General features: G+C 42.6%; 1 protein-coding gene across 2 annotated transcripts in view; it reads right to left on the bottom strand.

The window, feature by feature from the left end:
* The window catches only part of SHTN1 (shootin 1), an 89,549-nt gene that overhangs the window by 14,021 nt on the left and 57,888 nt on the right, over positions 1 to 17,640 (bottom strand). For both annotated transcript variants that reach the window (XM_014550572.1, XM_005879684.2), the window contains 4 exons: positions 13,271 to 13,380; positions 9,669 to 9,722; positions 4,545 to 4,665; positions 277 to 460 (listed from right to left, as the gene is read on the bottom strand). In XM_014550572.1, the coding sequence (XP_014406058.1) occupies positions 277 to 460; positions 4,545 to 4,665; positions 9,669 to 9,722; positions 13,271 to 13,380 (469 nt within the window). The remainder of the gene's footprint in view (positions 1 to 276; positions 461 to 4,544; positions 4,666 to 9,668; positions 9,723 to 13,270; positions 13,381 to 17,640) is intronic.

Below are 17,640 nucleotides of genomic sequence, written 5' to 3'. Positions count from 1 at the left end.
AGAATGACTCGGTATCTTTGGATGCTGAATAATGATCACCCAGCTCACCCCACTGTGAGGAACCTGATTAGCAAACCAGTTTAGGGGCAGGAATTCTCTTTACACGCGTCTGCTTTGGATAAGAATAAGACCTCCAAACTAGGAGCCTATTGGCTCATCGAAAAGAGGAAGAAGAGCAGGTACGGGCTCTCTGAAGAGAAAGAAAGCAAAGCAACACACGAGTTAGTTATCACAGACTGTTCTGCACACCAGGTAGTAAAGAGCAGCATTACTTACTGAAATGTGACCTTGGGACTCGCGCTTCCTTCCAATTTACACGGCCCTTCACCTGGCTCAGGTGCTGGGCTGTTGAATTCTGCCTCCAGAGTTTTCTTGTTCAAGGCTGTTTTTGCTACACTGGATACAGAACCCAACACCGGCATGGATTTGGACTCTGAGGTGGCTAATATCCCGGTTGGACCTTAAAACCAAACACATACCTCCAGTTTAATCATTCTGTGCGATGTTGAGTAATATGGCACTGAAAACAGATGAGCTGAAAAGCCCTCAGGAAGTGAAAAGGCCAAGCTTTGTTAAGATTTCCAGAGCAGGTAAAAATGGTTCTATGAGAAATCTGCTCTGCTTTGGTGGCACTACTCAATGCCCCCGGACCACGCTGAGAAACTGGGTACAGGCCTTTAAGAAACCACAGACCCCCAGGCCATGGTTCCCCCACTGACCGGAGTCCTCAAAAATACTGGACCTGCGAAAACTCTTTTCTTCTCAGAATATGGCTTTCTGGCAGCCCTCCTTGAACCATGTGGCCTCTCAAGAGTTAATTCCTCCCCAAATTCAGCTCTGCATGTTAAACACAAAGTAGACCGGTGTCAAGAGGATCTTTCTCAAAGGCCCATGGAAGACTTCTTAAGCCTTCAACAGCGTTTCTGAACATTTTCATTTTAATGTGATTGAGAAGTAAGTGGACTTATTTCCTGTTCCTATACAGACACGGGATTATAAAAATTAAGTGGCAAAGAGTTTGGCTGGTTAGCTTTTTGGCTTTTCTGTTCTTTGGGACAGGATGAAAAACACTCTCGCAGGGCTTGTTATATTAGTTTTTGGCATATCAACCTAAAACTTCTGGGCACTGAAGCTACGCTCCATCGTGACTTATTTCCTGTCTTTAGTTTGAAAGATACTGTCCTAGGCAGTTTATTTTCAAAGCGAGATTCTAGTATGTTTTTTTTTTCTTGAAACTGCAAAAGGAATCCTTTGCAAACAAAGAGATTCGAGATTCTGAATATTCTGTTTGAAAAGGCCTTTCCCCTCCCACCTGTGTTAATCCCCATGTTGCGTGGGGATGTGGGAGCAAAGAGGGGAGGGCAGAAAGATCCAGAAAGTTCTTGAAAATATAAATGTGAAGCTGAATTCGAGAATCGCTTCTGAGCAACTCTATTCTGCCCTTGGATAATTGTTGGCTGCAGCATTGATAGCTTTAACCAAGCTGTCCTTGTCGGAAGGCAAGATCTGCTTCTGAATGCACCAACGCCTGCCGCTCGTTCTGCGGCTGAAGCCAATTAAAAAGGAGGGAGGGTGGGTGAGCTGAGCCAGAGCTCTTATTTTTCCTACAAAAGGGAATAAAGACAAATGCTTAATGTGTAAGATTATTATTATTATCATTACCGCATCGTGTTTAAGCTGCCCAGTGTTTTCCAAGAGGCACTCCCTGCTCTTTGAAATGCCAGCTTGCTGGGTCATAAGTCTAGGTAAGACAAGGGAGTATCAGGGTCAAAAGAAAAATTCTAGGCCCAGTCAGCACGGCTAGGTGGTTGAGCATCGACCTATGAACCAGGGGGTCACAGTTTGATTCCCGGTCCAGGCACAGGCCCGGGTTGCGGGCTCCATCCCCAGTAGGGTGTGTGCAGGAGGAAGTCGGTCAATGTTTCTCTCTACTCGATGTTTCTATCTCTCTCCCTCTCACTTCCTCAATTAAAAAAAAACAAACCCTTATTTTTTTCTAAGAAAAATTCTAAAGAAAAAGGTGCTTCACTGGCCCTTGGGATCTGAGTTCTGCAAACCCAGGCTACCTCTGCTTCTCTTAGGAGGCCTCCTTTCTCCACTCTGTGACCTCACATTTAGCATTCCTTTAGCTTGTGTGTAGAAGAAAAAAATCCCAGAGATTAAGTGTACCTGAGGCACAAACCTATCAAACTCATCCTCTGTAATTTGCTCCCACCATGCAGTTGGGCTGATGTAGCTTCCTAACCCACCCCTCTCTGTCCTGGAATTTTCCCTTGTCGTTTCATCATCTTTATTAATAGATTTACATGGTAAATACTTCTTCCAGTTTGATGCTAGGATAACATCTGTACCATCTTTTTAAAAAAGGTATTTCTTTTACTAGATTACAGAGTTTGTAGGCTTTTTTCCTTCCCTCCTCCCCCTTTGGCTACTAGGGAGTTCAAAAGAAAACTTCTGCTCAATTACAAGTCACTCCCCTCAGTATGTGTACATATCTTATTCTACCTTCCCTCAAATTATACGTTGAATATTTGTATATTGGTGGAAATAACCAATTAAATAAGAGTCTCGCCATGCCTATAAAACATGTTCCTGCCTTCCTCCAAATTTTGAAATATTCAAATTTCCAAACTGACTAAAATAAAAATATTTCCTGGTGCCTCCCGCTGAAAACTAACTCTGAAATAGTGAGTGCTTCATGTTTGACCAAGTTCATGAGTGAGGTTAAGAATGTTTCTGGAGGACCAAAAAGGTCAGTGGCAAAATACAAAATTGGCAGAACACGAAAATGTCATCCACGAAGTCCCACCAATCAACGGTGGCTACCTGAGTGCTTTAAGGATGAGATGCTGGAAAAGTCACAGCACGGATTAAGCCACAAAATGAATGATTCATATGGAGGCTGCTAAATGCTTGTAAACCAATCTTAAGGAGGGGAAAAAAACCCCCACTCTTATGGCAGCCTTTAACTTTTCTGAGAGGTGGCTGTTTGGGGGCGGGATAGAGGGGGTTCTTATAGGATAGTAACAGCAAAATTTCCAGACCAACAAAAAAACTGATTTTTTTTTTAAAGAAGGAAACAAAGGCTTCATCTTTTCATAGTAATGGTTTGGCTGGTGGTATGCTGCTTCCAGTTTAAGAAACCAATTTACTCAATTGTTTGAGTAAGTCCCTATGTGAGAACCAGAGCCTGCTTATCAAAAACCCAAATCCTTAATACTCTAGCAACTTAAACTTGACATAAACTTGATGGAAATGCAAATTAAACTGTTACAATGGGCTAAGCTCATGGGAGTTCACAGGACTAAGTCTAGATGATTCAGACTATTAGCTCTAGTTGCTGATTAATTTAACTTCAGTTTTTCAAAGCCAGCCTCCTGGCCTCAAGAAAAAAAATCTTATAAAGGTTTCTGCTAATTCCCATGATCAGTTGACAGGAAAAAAAAAAAAAAAAAAAAAAAGACATACCAAGTTAGTTAGGGAACAGATTTTGATGTCCAATACATGGGTATCATGACACAAATGCAACTTGTGAGCTCAAGACTTGCTCAGATGGTCACAGTTGGTGACAGAGCTGGAATTTCTTGATAGAAAAAAAAAAAAAAAAAAGACACACCAAGTTAGTTAGGGAACAGATTTTGATGTCCAATACATGGGTATCATGACACAAATGCAACCTGTGAGCTCAAGACTTGCTCAGATGGTCACAGTTGGTGACAGAGCTGGAATTTCTCATCACTTGGCTCACAGGCAGAGACACTAAACTGAATGGTTGTGAAGAACAAAGACAATTTCTCTACAATTGTAACTGATGTGTAATTACTACTATGATTACTGATTATCATGTGCTGACTCTGCCAGGCATGGTGGCTAAGCACTTTTCATATATTGACTGACTTGATCCTTAGAATAATCCTGTTGACAACCAACATTCCCTTTTGCTTAGACCACATTCCACTTGCTAAGACCATTATCCTTCCCCTCCGGACCTTCCCAGGATCTGGACCCGCCCAGAGAATCCTCTGCCCAGAAAAAAACCCACCTAGAGTCCTTTAAAATCTCTGACTCCCATCACTCGGAGCTGATGCCATTTTGGTCTCAGCCCTGCTGCTAGCAGATGTAACAATACATTTATAATTTTTACCCCTTTTGGCATCATGCATTCCTCCTTCGGTGACCCTAACATTTGGTGCCGAAACCCAGAATGGTGAGGGGACTTTAGGGCAACTACTATACATTGTGGTCACGCTGAAGGGGATGTTGGCTGCGAAGTGGTCTAAAGGTCAGTTCTTAAGGAAGGGGGTATCAATTCAATGATCTGATCAGACCCAACACCTACAACTACATAAGTAACATGCCAGTGAATAAAAGTAACATAAGCATTCTTACGAGAGATCCATAAGTACCTGTCACCAGCCAATACTTCTCACTCACATTAAAAATATTTAGTAATGATTCTAAAAAGATAACTTCACGTTAAAAGGGAACTCAGAGGCAGACGCTGCAGAGAGGAAGAGCGCCGTGGAGAAATGAAACCAGCTTACTACTGCTCCCTGCTTCTGCCGTCACCTTCCTGCGACGCAGGATCCTCTCTAACTCACTCTCGCTGCTCTCAGTGTGAAGGGATTTTAAGCTTCTGGAACTAGTGGATTTGTTAAGTGTCCCCTAAAGTGAAAACAAAACAAAACGAAAAAGGTTAATAATGGCTTAACACAACATACAAAAGAACATAAAAATAAAACCACCAAAACATTACCAGAATTTGAATGGAATTCGAAAATAAAATGAACTTTACATATATTTTTTTTTCATGTGCATATCTTCAACAACACATAGTGTTGGCTCATTTAAGAAGATGCTCCTGAGGCTGTAAGATGTTAGCGCTCATATCAAAAGAACAGGACAAGAACACCCCTGGATGTGCTAACTACACGGAATTCAGTGGCGGGAAGGTACCTGCACAACGATGATTAAGATTCTGATGTGTGTTGATCCGTTGCGTGGAGAAGAGGATGGACATACTGAACTCACCTGAGAAGCGTATCTTGAGACGGCAGCAGCCACATGCTACAGAATCAAAACCCTGGTGGCCCTAAAAAACGTGTGGCTGATTCTTCAGAGAAGGACCTTGACTGCACAATGGTGCCTCAGTTGCCAAAGGAGGCGCACAAAGCTCTCCAGTGGCCTGACCCAAAGCGTGCTGCACCGGGGCTTCACTGTGAAAGAGGAAGGGTTACACTCCCGCAGGGAGGCGAGGAAGGGCCCGGCATTGGCATCGTGGCTCCAGAACCCTCACAGAGGAGGCAGTGACTGGGTGTCCTTCAGGCCCAGAGATACTGGAGGAAACAAGAGATGCCATCGAGCTGTGCTCCTGCTGAAATCGGTCCTGACCTTCAAGACGACAGAGAACGCCCCAGGCAGTGGTCCCCTGCCCTGGCTGCTCTGGGAAGTGTGTTATGGAGGGAGAGCTATGGAACAGAACACTAACTGATGGTTTGATCAGAGCAAATCAGAACCTCGAGTTTGGTACAATTTGCCTGACTTCGTGCCCGGGTGGGAAGGCAGCTTTTGTCCACCCAGGCTAACCACCAGGCCGGCCTTTGTCATTTCTGCGCTCACCGCGGGCTTGCTCTTTGTTCCCTGCTAATAACTTCCTATGGACCCTAAGAACTCTACTCACTAAAAATGATAACTCTTTAGCCTATAAAACAAAAAACGTTTGTAAAACCAGGTAATTACAAATCTCATAGGACACAGGCTATTACGCTGTTTTGTATAGGAAGGTTTTTTCCTCCCTAACAGCATACAGTTCTAGGAAAGCAGCCTGTGGTCAGGGAGGGCCTTGACTAACGAGATGAGGAGATTGTATGCTTCTCCAAACCGATGTGTAGAGCACTTAGATAAGGCTCACATGTTAGTCAAGCATAAATCACACTCTTCCCCCCACCCCACCCAAAACTACATCTTTCTGCTTTTCATTTATTGCGAATATTCGTAAAATACATTCAAAGGAACACCACATTAAATGTAACATGATAACAGCTAAGTTTTTAATTTAAAAATTATTTGCTTTACTTCACAGTTAACAAGCAGATCTGTATCTACTTATCGTAAGGAAGGATAAACACTGAGAAGGTAAGGAAAACAGAACTGAAGCCAATTTTGATAAATTTTTAAACATGTACTAAAAAAACCATTTCCAACTCACTTGTGTTTATAATTTTAAAAAACTTACCAGCTGTATTGTATGTAAGCAGATATTACTTAAAGGAATGGCCATTATTATTAAAACAACTCATAAAACCACACTGTTTGAATGTCAAGGACATTCTGTATGATTTTCCTAATGGCTGGAGTTAATGGCTATCTTTTATGGAAGAATTTATCTTTCATAATATTCTCTATTTTTCATTTAGATGACAGCATTATTTCCTCAAATTCTTGACTATGATGAATGACCCTCTCTTCACCTGATACCGAAGGAACCCATTTTCAAGTTCGAATCCTTGAATCCCACACTTTTCCTCCACTCACTGACTGATAGGGTTGATTCAGCTAATACATAAGTACATTTTAGATATGGAGGCAATTATGGGAGAAAGAAAGGTTTCTGCATGACTCTCAACTGAAATAATAAAGGAGCTCAGCTAATAAAGTACGAAGATTATCTTAATTATCCATTTACACTATAATCATAGATTGTAAGAACCAGAAATTAACTTGGGAGCCATCTGGTATGTACAATTCCTTCACCTTATAGAGGGGAAAGCCTCGCGGTTTGGGCCAGATCCCAAGACAAGGCAGTGATAGGGCGGGGCCTTGACCCTGGCTCTTCTAATTCCCAAATCAGTTCTCTATCCCTACTCTGACCCTCTTGGATCATGGACCGACCAATCTTAGTCCCCACGTTGGTGAAATGTTCATAATACCAAGTAATCTAATTGTCGGGTGGAAAAATTAACTATTTAACAATTTCTGGGTATTTTGAAAAACTGAAGATGTTCGAGAAAGACCTGTAAGAGAATTTTTTCAAATGCTCTTTTTGTTTCTTTGATTTGGAGGCAACTGCATTTGAAGAGAGACTTTTAGATTCATTTGTCTTGATTTAAACTTCAGAAACCGCCATATTCACTTTGACTTTTAAATGATTGGGAGACTCAAGATAACCCTTGTGTGACTATAAGAAATGAATATATCATTTTTAAATCTGCAATGTACACCATTTTTAAAAATGAAGTATAAATAGGCTTAGAAAAATGAGTCCCGTCAACACGGAGACTTTACAAATTAGCTGGGAAACTGGACAACTCAAAATAGAGTGAGGTTTTCCAAACCAGAGATTTCTTTTCTACGCAGCTGCTAACTTTGAGCAATAGGCCAAACCTCTTACCACTCAGATCTCGTCTCATTCACTGCAGCAAACACACCGCTGATTTTACTCCTGGTCTCTGTCCCACCACAGTACTGAACAGGCTGTTTCCTGGTTTCCTGGCATCTCTCAGTCACTTTCCATCTCAGGGTATAACCTGTAGGATTTCCTATTCTTTTCCTGTTTATCACATGTCACACTGTGAGGTTGGTGTCATGTGCTTTGCTGGGCACTAAATCTGATCATCCTAATAGTCTGAACTCCAGCAAAAAAGCACTAATATAGCCCCTCGAATAGGGGCTTCTTTTTTCTCTCTCTCACAAGAAGCTGTATGGTTTCTTGGCACCAGGTGGCTGGGCGGGGCAAGTGATCCATCACCCCTCAAAGGGACTTCTATGGGGGCAGAGGAGAGTTGCCATTGGGCAAAGGAAGAGCAGGGGAGGACACGGTGAGTTTCACTTTTAAATAAACCCAAAACAATTTACTGCAAAAAAATAATATTGTCAGAGTAACAGCTATGATGGTACATCAATGCCAGATGAGGTGGAGAAGCCTAGTGCTAAATCCAGGACGAGGAGGAGAGGGGGCGATTTGCAGAGGGGGAAAAGATGTTTGGACAGTTTTTATAATTTGTAAATTATTTCACAAAAATTTATTTCAGAAATTTCTCTCCTTGAAGTGGCACAAAATTACAGTGAGCGGGATTGTATAGCGCACGTGGTCTTTAAGAGCAATGCTGCAATCAGCAAACTTGCCACCCTCCGGCATTATCAGGGGGCAGCACACCCTGGGCACTCCAATGTCATATGGATCCCACATCGATGTCTGATTTTTCAAATAAACCTAATCTTTTAGAAGTCACACTCAGTATGGTTGATTCTTTCACTGATGGTCAAAACTATACTCTCTAGAATCTCACAGTGCCTGGGGGACATTTTCTTGAACAGGAATTAGCATTACAATGTAGAGACAACAAAAAAGACTGTCATTGCTCTGGCCTGTGTGGCTCAGTTGGTTGACCATCATCCTGTGTACTGAGGGGTCACTAGTTCAATTCCCGGTCAGGGCACGTGCCTGGGTTGCAGGCTCGATCCCCCGTAGGGGGCGTGCAGGAAACAGCCGATGTTTCTCTCTCTCTCTCTCTCTCTCTCTCTCTCTCTCTCTCTCCCTCTCCCTTCCCCTCTGTCTACAATCAATAAAAACGTATTTTTTAAAACAGGGACTGTCACAGTTCTCCTTAACAGAACACTGGATCACAACATTTTCTCATCACAGAATCCCTTAGCTCACAGCCACATACTTTATCAATGGTTTTAATACTTTACTCTGCAGGCAGACCAGCAGGTGAGCCACCACTACACCTCTCTCGAGTACCAATCCCACTCACCTAACACTAAAGCTAACTAATTAAGCCATTCTGAGTTAAGTCTATTGTTTCCTGCTTGATGAAAGTAATTTTGTTTACCACAATTAGGGGATGTCTACATGCAATGCATAATTAGCACAGTAACCACAAACATGGGAATATCAATTCGTACCTCCACCCCCATGTTTGTTGACTTACTGTGCATAATGACTGGTATTGAGACTGTAACAGGATCTGAGAACAGGGCTCTTAGCATCTGAAACATTCCCTAAGTGAGGCGTTTGTCTCTGAGAGCAACCGCTGGAGAGGGCAGTCCTCATTTATTCTGCTGGCAAAAGCTCATGCTCTGGAAAGGAGACATATAGCTAGCGGTGGGCATCGAGTGTGTTCTCCAAAGGCTATGAATTAGTTTTAGAAAATAAAATTAGTAACACAAAGAAAGGGGCTTTTATTCTCCAGCTTACCATCAAATCATTTTCCTAAACCGTGAAAAACGCAGACCGTGACCCTGACGTGAACATACTTGGGTAGAAGCTCAGATTTACAGTTAGATACCAAGAATTCCACTCTCCTGCCCCAAAGTTAAGAGATTCTGCTATACTTCTGTTATTAATAAGCAAGTACCCATCCTCACGCCTGGCCAGACATTTCATCTTCAAGCTGTAATGCAAGGATTGGAGGGCAAGAACAAGCAACAACGATTTTGGCGAACGGGGGACCGCTCTTTCAGAATGCAAACAGCTGAGTATTGATACATTAATAAGCCACCCAATGGAGGAGCCCATAACACAATCAAGTAAACTATCAAAAGAAATGAGGCTACTGCCGATGGAAATAAAACATATCAAGCCAATTATTCACGAAAATCGATTTCAAAAACATTCTCCTTTCATTTTCCCATTAGCTGAGTAATACACTGAGATCTGTTCTTACCAGTATTCCTTTTAATTCATTCACTGCACTTTCAGAGCCTTTGGGAGATTCTGGCTACAATGAAAAAAAAGAAAAGTTACTGAGCAACTCATTTTAAAAATATAAACAAACAGTTTACATGACAAAGTGTTGGCAGCTTATATTCACTGTTTTTTAAAATTAGGTCCACGTCTTACTGTTAGGAAAAAATATTAGACAGGTTAGTGCTCCCAGATGGCAGTTGAGTAGAAAATTAGAAGTCATATTCAAAGCAAAAGGACTCAAGCCACCATGTTCTAAATATCATTTTGTTACTTGCTTGTCATCAGACACAGGAAAAAAAGAATTGGCAAACAGCAGACTTCAAAGACTTAATTTCACATTATTCCGAGTGTCTCACAGCAAGCTTCTCCACGCGGGTCGCTGGGCTTCCACCAGCAAGTGAGGACCAGGAAGGCTGCAGAGCAGAAAGCAAGCGACAGGGCAGGAAACCTCTCTCAGCTCCATGAGCTCCGGGCAAAAGCCAGGGACAGAGACCGGCACACGTTGTTTTGTGAATTTCACAACAGGACTGAGTCGGGAGCAGGTACCAGCAAAGAACCGGCTTACAGGAGACGTGAGCATCCCTGGCTATGAGGCAGGAAAAGAGCCTGGCTGGTGAGGCTCAGTATTTGAGTGTCAACCTATGAACCAGGAGGTCACGGTTCGATTCCCGGTCAGGGCACATGCCAGGGTTTCAGGCTCGATCCCCAGTAAGGGGCTTGCAGGAGGCAGCTGATGGATGATTCTCTCTCTCCCTCTCCCTTCCTCTTTGAAATCAATAAAAAAACAAAAACAAAACAAAAAAACAAACAGTAAAAGACCTCAGAGTGTGTGTAGTCCGACCACTTCGTCTTACTGATAAGGAAAGTTACACCTGGGGAAGGTTGTATTTGAATCAGTGTCTTGATTACAAGCCCAGGTCTCTCCTGGCTACACCATGAATAAAACCATTTGCGTAAGTTCTGGGTATTATATGGACCGGCCCCATCATACCTACCAGTCTCTGTGGATCCCTCACCTCATTCCCCTGGAGGGGAAATTTAGCATGAGGACCTCAGGAAAAGATCAAAGAAGACCTCTGACCTCCCCCTTCCCGGAGGGTAGAGAGGCAGAGAAAGCCCGCCCGCCGGACAGTGCAAGGACCCCTCAGCCTCTAGTCCTGGGAAGATGTGAAGGCTGATTCCCAGCAGGAAATGGGAGGTGATTCTTAGCAACCTATAACCCTCTTCTCTCAAAACACAGTCAGAAGAAGACCCCCTGCCAATGTTTAAAAGTGGACTGTCACCGAAAAGGGAGAGAGGGAGAGAGGGAGAAGGAAGGAGAGAGGTTTGCTGCGCTGGTTGGTGCACATGAGACGAAGGCATTCTCCTCCCCTAGCCTAGGACTTCTGTGAAACAGGCATGCCATCGGTGCCAGGCCCAAGCTCTCATACACGCATCCCCACCACACCAGCACGGCCAACGCCATCCAGGAATTTGGGGAATATGCAGCTTGAGTTCTGCAGGTGACAAGCTGTGACTTCCGAACGAATGCCCTGGCTAAAGGCACACTCCGTCGGCGTCAGCCTCGGAGCCTGGGCCGCATGCTCGCACACTTGGGACGTGCCCGGGTGGGCAGTGGCCACCTGTTGTAAAGGGGACTGGCCAGGCCATTCAGCACTACAGCTACACAGTTTCACAATTACCAGCGAAAAACCCACTCGTCCACTGATCCTTGTTCAGCTGTCTTCCAGGTTTGGAATTGACATTGAATAATGTGTAACTGTTGGAAGAGTACATACAGAACATGGATTACTTATCATTTAAGAAGCTTTTAAGGTTGTTTCTTTCTAAAGTAATCTGTCTTCTTTATAACACAGCTTTATTTTTGCTGTTTTTTTTCCTACAGCAATAGCTTGGTTTTGCTTGTTCTTCCCAAACTAGTGGTGCCGTGTAAGTCCTAAGAGTGTATTCTTTCCAAGGTTCCGCCTGGACCCTGCGTTTTGGAGTGTTTGCACACTTGATCCCATTTGATCGGACAACAACCCCGGGAGTCGGGCAGGGCAGGCGCTGTTCCCCGTCTGGGAGGACCAAGCCTGGGTCCAGGGGCGTGTGAGGCCCCACCTCCCACAACAGCGCTCTGTCCTCAGTCGCCAGACACCAGCGCTGAAACAGCTGTACTCGGTTGCTCCTCCTGCTCTACGCCCTGCCCCTGACTTTGAAACTGGCTTTCAGAGCAGCAGCACAAGACGGACTCACCCCCCGTGGTCAGGGAGCTTCCACGTCACCGCATGTCAGCCTACTCTTGGAGTTGTGTCTTCTTTCCAACCCTTTTTCCATGTTCAGCCCACACCGTGGCCATGCTTGCCTGGCCTGGCCATCTTGCCTGCCTGTGGCCAAGTGGCAACTGTCACAGCCCAGCAGAATTTGTACGGAACAGTTTCACTACTTGGGGACATTGAAGCAGCTGAAGGAGAGGCATCTTTGGAGTAAGGAAGAACCTTAAGGTCTGTTTTAAAAGTAGAAGAAAGAGAACCAACCCACTGATATCTTACTAAAGTGAAAAAGTAGTCCCCCCCACTCCCCCCCCCAAAAAAAAGGTCAAGCCCTGGCCAGGTGGCTCAGGCGGTTGGAACATCGTCCCATACACCAAAAGGTTGCAGGTTCGCTCCCTGGTCAGGGCACGTATCTAGGTTGTGGATTCGATCCCTGGTTGGGGTGCATTCAGGAGGCAACTGATTGATGTTTCACATCGATGTTTCTCTCTCCCTCTCTCTCTCCCTCCCTTTCCCTCCCTCTCTTGCTAAAATCAATAAAAATCATGTCCTCGGGTAAGGATTTTTTTTAAAAAGAAAGAAAGAAATGTCCAAAACCCCATTATGGGGCCTACTGAAATGGGACAGGCGTACAAGGGGAAGCACTGAACTAGACTCTTAGGGCTTCGCGGGTCCTGGCACTCCATGTGGTCTTCAAGTGTAGAAGGCAGCTGATGACACAAACACACAAAATCTCTCCTTGAAGCGACTGGGAATCAGTTTGTGAAATCAGTGAAAACAACCATATAAATCTCACTATTTCTCAAAAGTCGTCCTAGGTCTGTTCTGGCATCAGTATGTGACCCTGGCCCCTAGCTCCTGTCCCCCGCCACACCCCGACACAGACACAAGTAGAAGCCTCAGGAAGGCAAGAATTTTTGTCTCTCCTGTTTATTGCTTTATCGTCAGTGCCTAAAGCAGTACCTGGCATTCATCAGGTACTCAATAAGTACTTGTTAAATTACACAAAATAGCCAGGAATTAAAGAAAAGAAAGAGTAGTGTCATAACTGTTATCTGTTTGGTATAACAGTTCCTCTCAGTGTCTCTCTCAAGTTGATGGCAGCATCTTACAAGAACAGGACTTCGTTTCCATGGTGATATAGGGCTACCCTGGGTCAAACAGAGTCCTCCTGAAACCTGCTTATGGAAATGAAGGCTTTTATGACACATTAGCCTTATCCTAAGATGCGACAGTCAGTCCGGATACAGCTTGCATCACATTTCGAAATTTCACATTCAAAGCAAGAAACATCCGGGGGGAGAGAAAGCATTTAGTCATTCCATACCTGTGCCTTCGGCCTCGCTGCCTGGTTAACGGGTCTAAGATGAACTCCCTTTTTAATCCTGTCCATCATCTCTTCAACGGCTTGCCTCTTCAGATCCGTGACTTCTTCAGCTATTCAGAGAGCACACACAGAAATCATCTTAGATTACAGGAAAACCGCCACGTCCTATTTGTGGTGGCTTAGATTGTACTATGTAATGAACCGCAGTCATTTTTCAAAGTCACAAAACACCAACAATTTAAGGTTCAGAGTTACCAGATAGCAACATATTTTTCATAAAAGTCTTTTAAGAAAAGATCTGCTTTGAAAAATAAGCGTTATAAATTTTGAGGTCTAATTTGCAACCTGGAAATCAATAGCGGCTCATCTGTGTTAGGCAATTAAGTGGATTTTGTTCCTTTTGTCAGCAGAACGTGAGACCTGAGTTTCTACCGGTCTTTAAAAACCCAACTTTGTAGCTAACCCCGAATAATCATTCATCTTTGTCTCCAAGATATTTTTATAAGTCATAGTACATCCTATGTCAAAGAAATCAGCCCGAAGAAGAAATAACTATAAAAAAGCCCATTTGAAAATAAATGATCAAAATGATTCTTTTACTTCTCAAAAGAAATTAAGTCAAAAAGATGAGCAGCAAAGAGATAAAAATCTCTTTTTTAAATTGCCATCTTTTGTTTAGGAATCACACGGGAAGGAAACATTTAAGCAAACCTTTTTCAAGTCTTTTAAAACTGTCAATGTTAAAAGCAAACACACACCTAGAAATGACTGCAATTGAGTAATTAAGTTTGATTTAAAAATTTCAATGGTCTATTGTCTAACCTTTGCACCATTTTGCTGCAAAAACAATAAAGCTGTTGAAATATGTGTCAATTAGATGAATGCAACTGTGGGGAGCTTCAACCTGTTGATCAGAATACAGAAATTTGTCTCTTTTGCAGAATAGCTTGACCAAAAAGCACGGAATCATTTTTGGAATATTTATCACTATTAATGCGATTCTAGATCTCGTGTTTACCTCCACCTAAGGCACCGCAGCCAATATAGTTACGTTAAAATATTTCATAAAGACCTTCTAATTAGCATCTTTAATAAGACTCCACATGGTAGGGCATCTAGCGGGCACTCAACAACAATCTACCTACTGACTGACTTTGTAAAGTTTGGGCTTTAAATGGCTATTAATATTTTTATTATTTGAGCAGAAAGAGCTACGCCCCAAAAGGATGGTTTCTAAATGGAGACGATCACAACTACATCCCCAAGCTAACTGACAGTAGGGGCAGGCTTTGCCCTAAGAAGGCATAAACCATGGCTTCTTTTTCTGCTATATGGCCGAAATTCACTAGCAGAAGGTTCCAGAAATGACTACTTGGGCTTAGTCACAAAGTTGGGTTTTTTCAGAGTCCAGAAGGTTCCATTCTCCACACTCTGTGAGCGCCGTAGTGATGGGATCATTGCTACATTCATTGCATAACCTAGGTTTCCTGACGCAGTCCTTATTTCCAATAGTACTGTCATCCTCACAAGCCATTGGAATGCCGGGAATTAAAATAGCCAAACAGCATTTTTCATATCCAGAAGTTAAAAAAAAAAAAGTGGGAAAAATGGCACCAAAGTCAGAACTCATCCACTAGAAAATGAAAAGGACAAAACTGTGGGTTGATCAACTATGAGCCCTTAAGTAGCATTTTCCTGGGCAGCTTCTGCTGATGGCTCACCAACACCAACAAGGGGACAAAGAAGAAAATTATTATGGACAGAAATTCATTCATTCATTCGTTCATTCACTCACTCACTCACCCATTCAAATGTGAATACCTAAAATAAAGCACTATGCAGTGCTTTTGCTGACCCTATTCAAAACCAAAGGAGATAAAATCCAGACCTGTCGTTCAAGCACCTAGCATGGGTATGGAATTTCTTCCTGGGAATTAAAAACAAAAAAAAATACAAAAGACACATTTGATGTTCAAAAAGGCTGCCATTTGGAGTGAGACTTGGGAAGAGCTCATGGCAACAGTGCCTACAAACAGATTAGCGCTCTGTAAGGAATGACTGAAATCCAATTAAATGCACCACACAAAACTACTTAAGGCAGACAGATGGAGAATTATGGTCAACACCATTCAAATCTGCTGCAGCATCTAACATAGCAGGAATTTAAAGTAGTTTCTTATTTTTGCTTGCCAGCATCATAGTGATAATTCAGAGCAGTGCCACTATCTGGACTGTGTACTGATTCTAAACCAGACTTTGATTTCTCTGTCTTTTTCAAATGTAAAGGCTTAATTGGTCTTAAGGAAAAAGAAATCACTCTTATCAGAGTCCCTGCTCGGGCACAATACGAAGGCAACGCTGGGTTAGCTACACAAGCTTTCTTTCTCCCTGACCCTGTTTTTGAACCAGCAAAAAGCAATCTATACGAACTTCTCAACTGCGAAGCTGTTCTAATAAATCTGCAAGAATCGCCCACGGAGAGCTCGAGGTCTGTTTTGTAATTCTCTCTGCAATCATGCAGTTGGTAATTGTCTCACAAAAGCATGTAATCAGGGGGACAATAGAAATATGCAGGGGACTGGAGATTAAAGAAAGGGGACAAATGAAGACAACAGGTCTAATGTTATTGAACTGCCACAGGGAAATAAAATCAAATGTTCTTTGAGTTAGTGCTTCAAGGTCAGTCTTGGATCAGAAAGCTATGTGTAATTAATAGAGGCTTAAATCTTAAGACCCACTTGAAAAATAATTCCTTAAAAAAAGAAAAAGAAAAGAAGAAAAAGACCCACAGACAAACCATCACCTTATTGCTCAATAAAATCTTTTATTATTACCTAGAAGAAACTAAAATGAATGTTTAATGCCAAAGGATTACTTTTCTCTTTCAGAAACATTTTTTTCTTAAAAGGCATTAAAAAAAAAATCAATGCCACCATGACGCACAAAATTTCTATAGAACACATCATGGTTGAACGAGTCTGAATTTGACCCGAGGTCATAAAGTTAAGGAAATTTCCTTAACTACAATGATCACAAGAGCCTGCCCAATCAGGACTCCTGCCCCACAATAGGGTGGTTAGGACGTTGTCCAATTTGTTATTTATTTCTTTTTAGCTAACATGTTGGGTATTTTCTATATGCTAAATATTACTCTAAATGCTTTACATGTTATTAATTCTCACAACTCTATGAAATAGGAACCACTATTATCCCCACTCTATGGATTAGTAAACTGAGGTAAGAAAATATCAACCAATTAATGACCTAAATATGTGAAATCTCAGAATGTGTCCAATAACTGCATTCTTATCAAAATTAGTAACTAACTTCAAAGTCTATAATGATTTCTTATATTTAAACCTTAAAACTAGTATAATATTCCACAGACCTTCCCTACCATTAAGAGCCATAACCTACCAACAAAAGTTTCTCCATTCATCAGCTCTGAAAGGCAAACCAACTGAATAGTAAAAGCCACCATGAGATGCTAACATTAAAAAATGCCATGCCAGCCAGGCTGGTCCCTTCATTTCACATGTAAATTCCAAAGTGTCACAGAAGAGCCCAGTGTTTGATGCTCTACATTCACTCATCATGCATTTAATCACTGTTGATGTGATTATTCATTCAACAACCATTTTTCTGTGTGAACTATTAACAAGACACGCTAAATAACTACCTCGCCGGACAGAGAGAGAGGCTCCAGTCACGTGTGGCTATGGCACACATCGTTTAAGGTGGTATGATTTTAGAGAGGTTCCCATTTAAAATCTCACGAGCAACTTCTGTGTCAGTCACTCTACTCAGATTCCCAAAGTACAATGCAATAGCTCCAGGATAAGGGAGGAAATACCATCACGCTTCCTGAATTGTAACTGAAACGTCATTTTCATAAGGAAAAGTACGGTTTCTAACATTGGGGGTTAATAAGTTCTAGAATACTTTCTTTCCATGTAAGGGTGCTGAGCAGGTTAATAAGCTAATGACGTCATTTACTCAGGAGAGGAAATCATTTTGTTCTGACTACCCTCCTGACCCTCCCAGACTTATCAACGGTCCCAAAACAAGATCGAAACAATTTTAATTCCAGGGTCAGCGAAGGTGCAGAGCCAGGAACCCAGGAGCAGGGCTGTCCTGCAAATGGCCAAAGGCAGGGCTTTCTCTGAGTCGGGCCACGCCCTGTGCAAAGCAGAATTTGCCTTTCAGCTGCATTACTGTGCAGAGGAATAGACTACAAAAGGCTACAGGAATCAGGGACAGAAAGTCGATTCGCACACATGAAATACAACAAGCGTACGGATTGTTAAAAACGTGTACACCATCAACCACTGAAAGTAAAGCAAGGGGTGGGGGGGGGGGGGGGGTAATTG

This window comes from Myotis brandtii, unplaced genomic scaffold, assembly GCF_000412655.1.
Source record: "Myotis brandtii unplaced genomic scaffold, ASM41265v1 scaffold604, whole genome shotgun sequence".
Classification (NCBI taxonomy): Eukaryota; Metazoa; Chordata; class Mammalia; order Chiroptera; family Vespertilionidae; genus Myotis; species Myotis brandtii.
The sequence above is the reverse complement of the archived record's forward strand: the minus strand, read 5'-3'. Positions and strand labels throughout refer to the sequence as shown.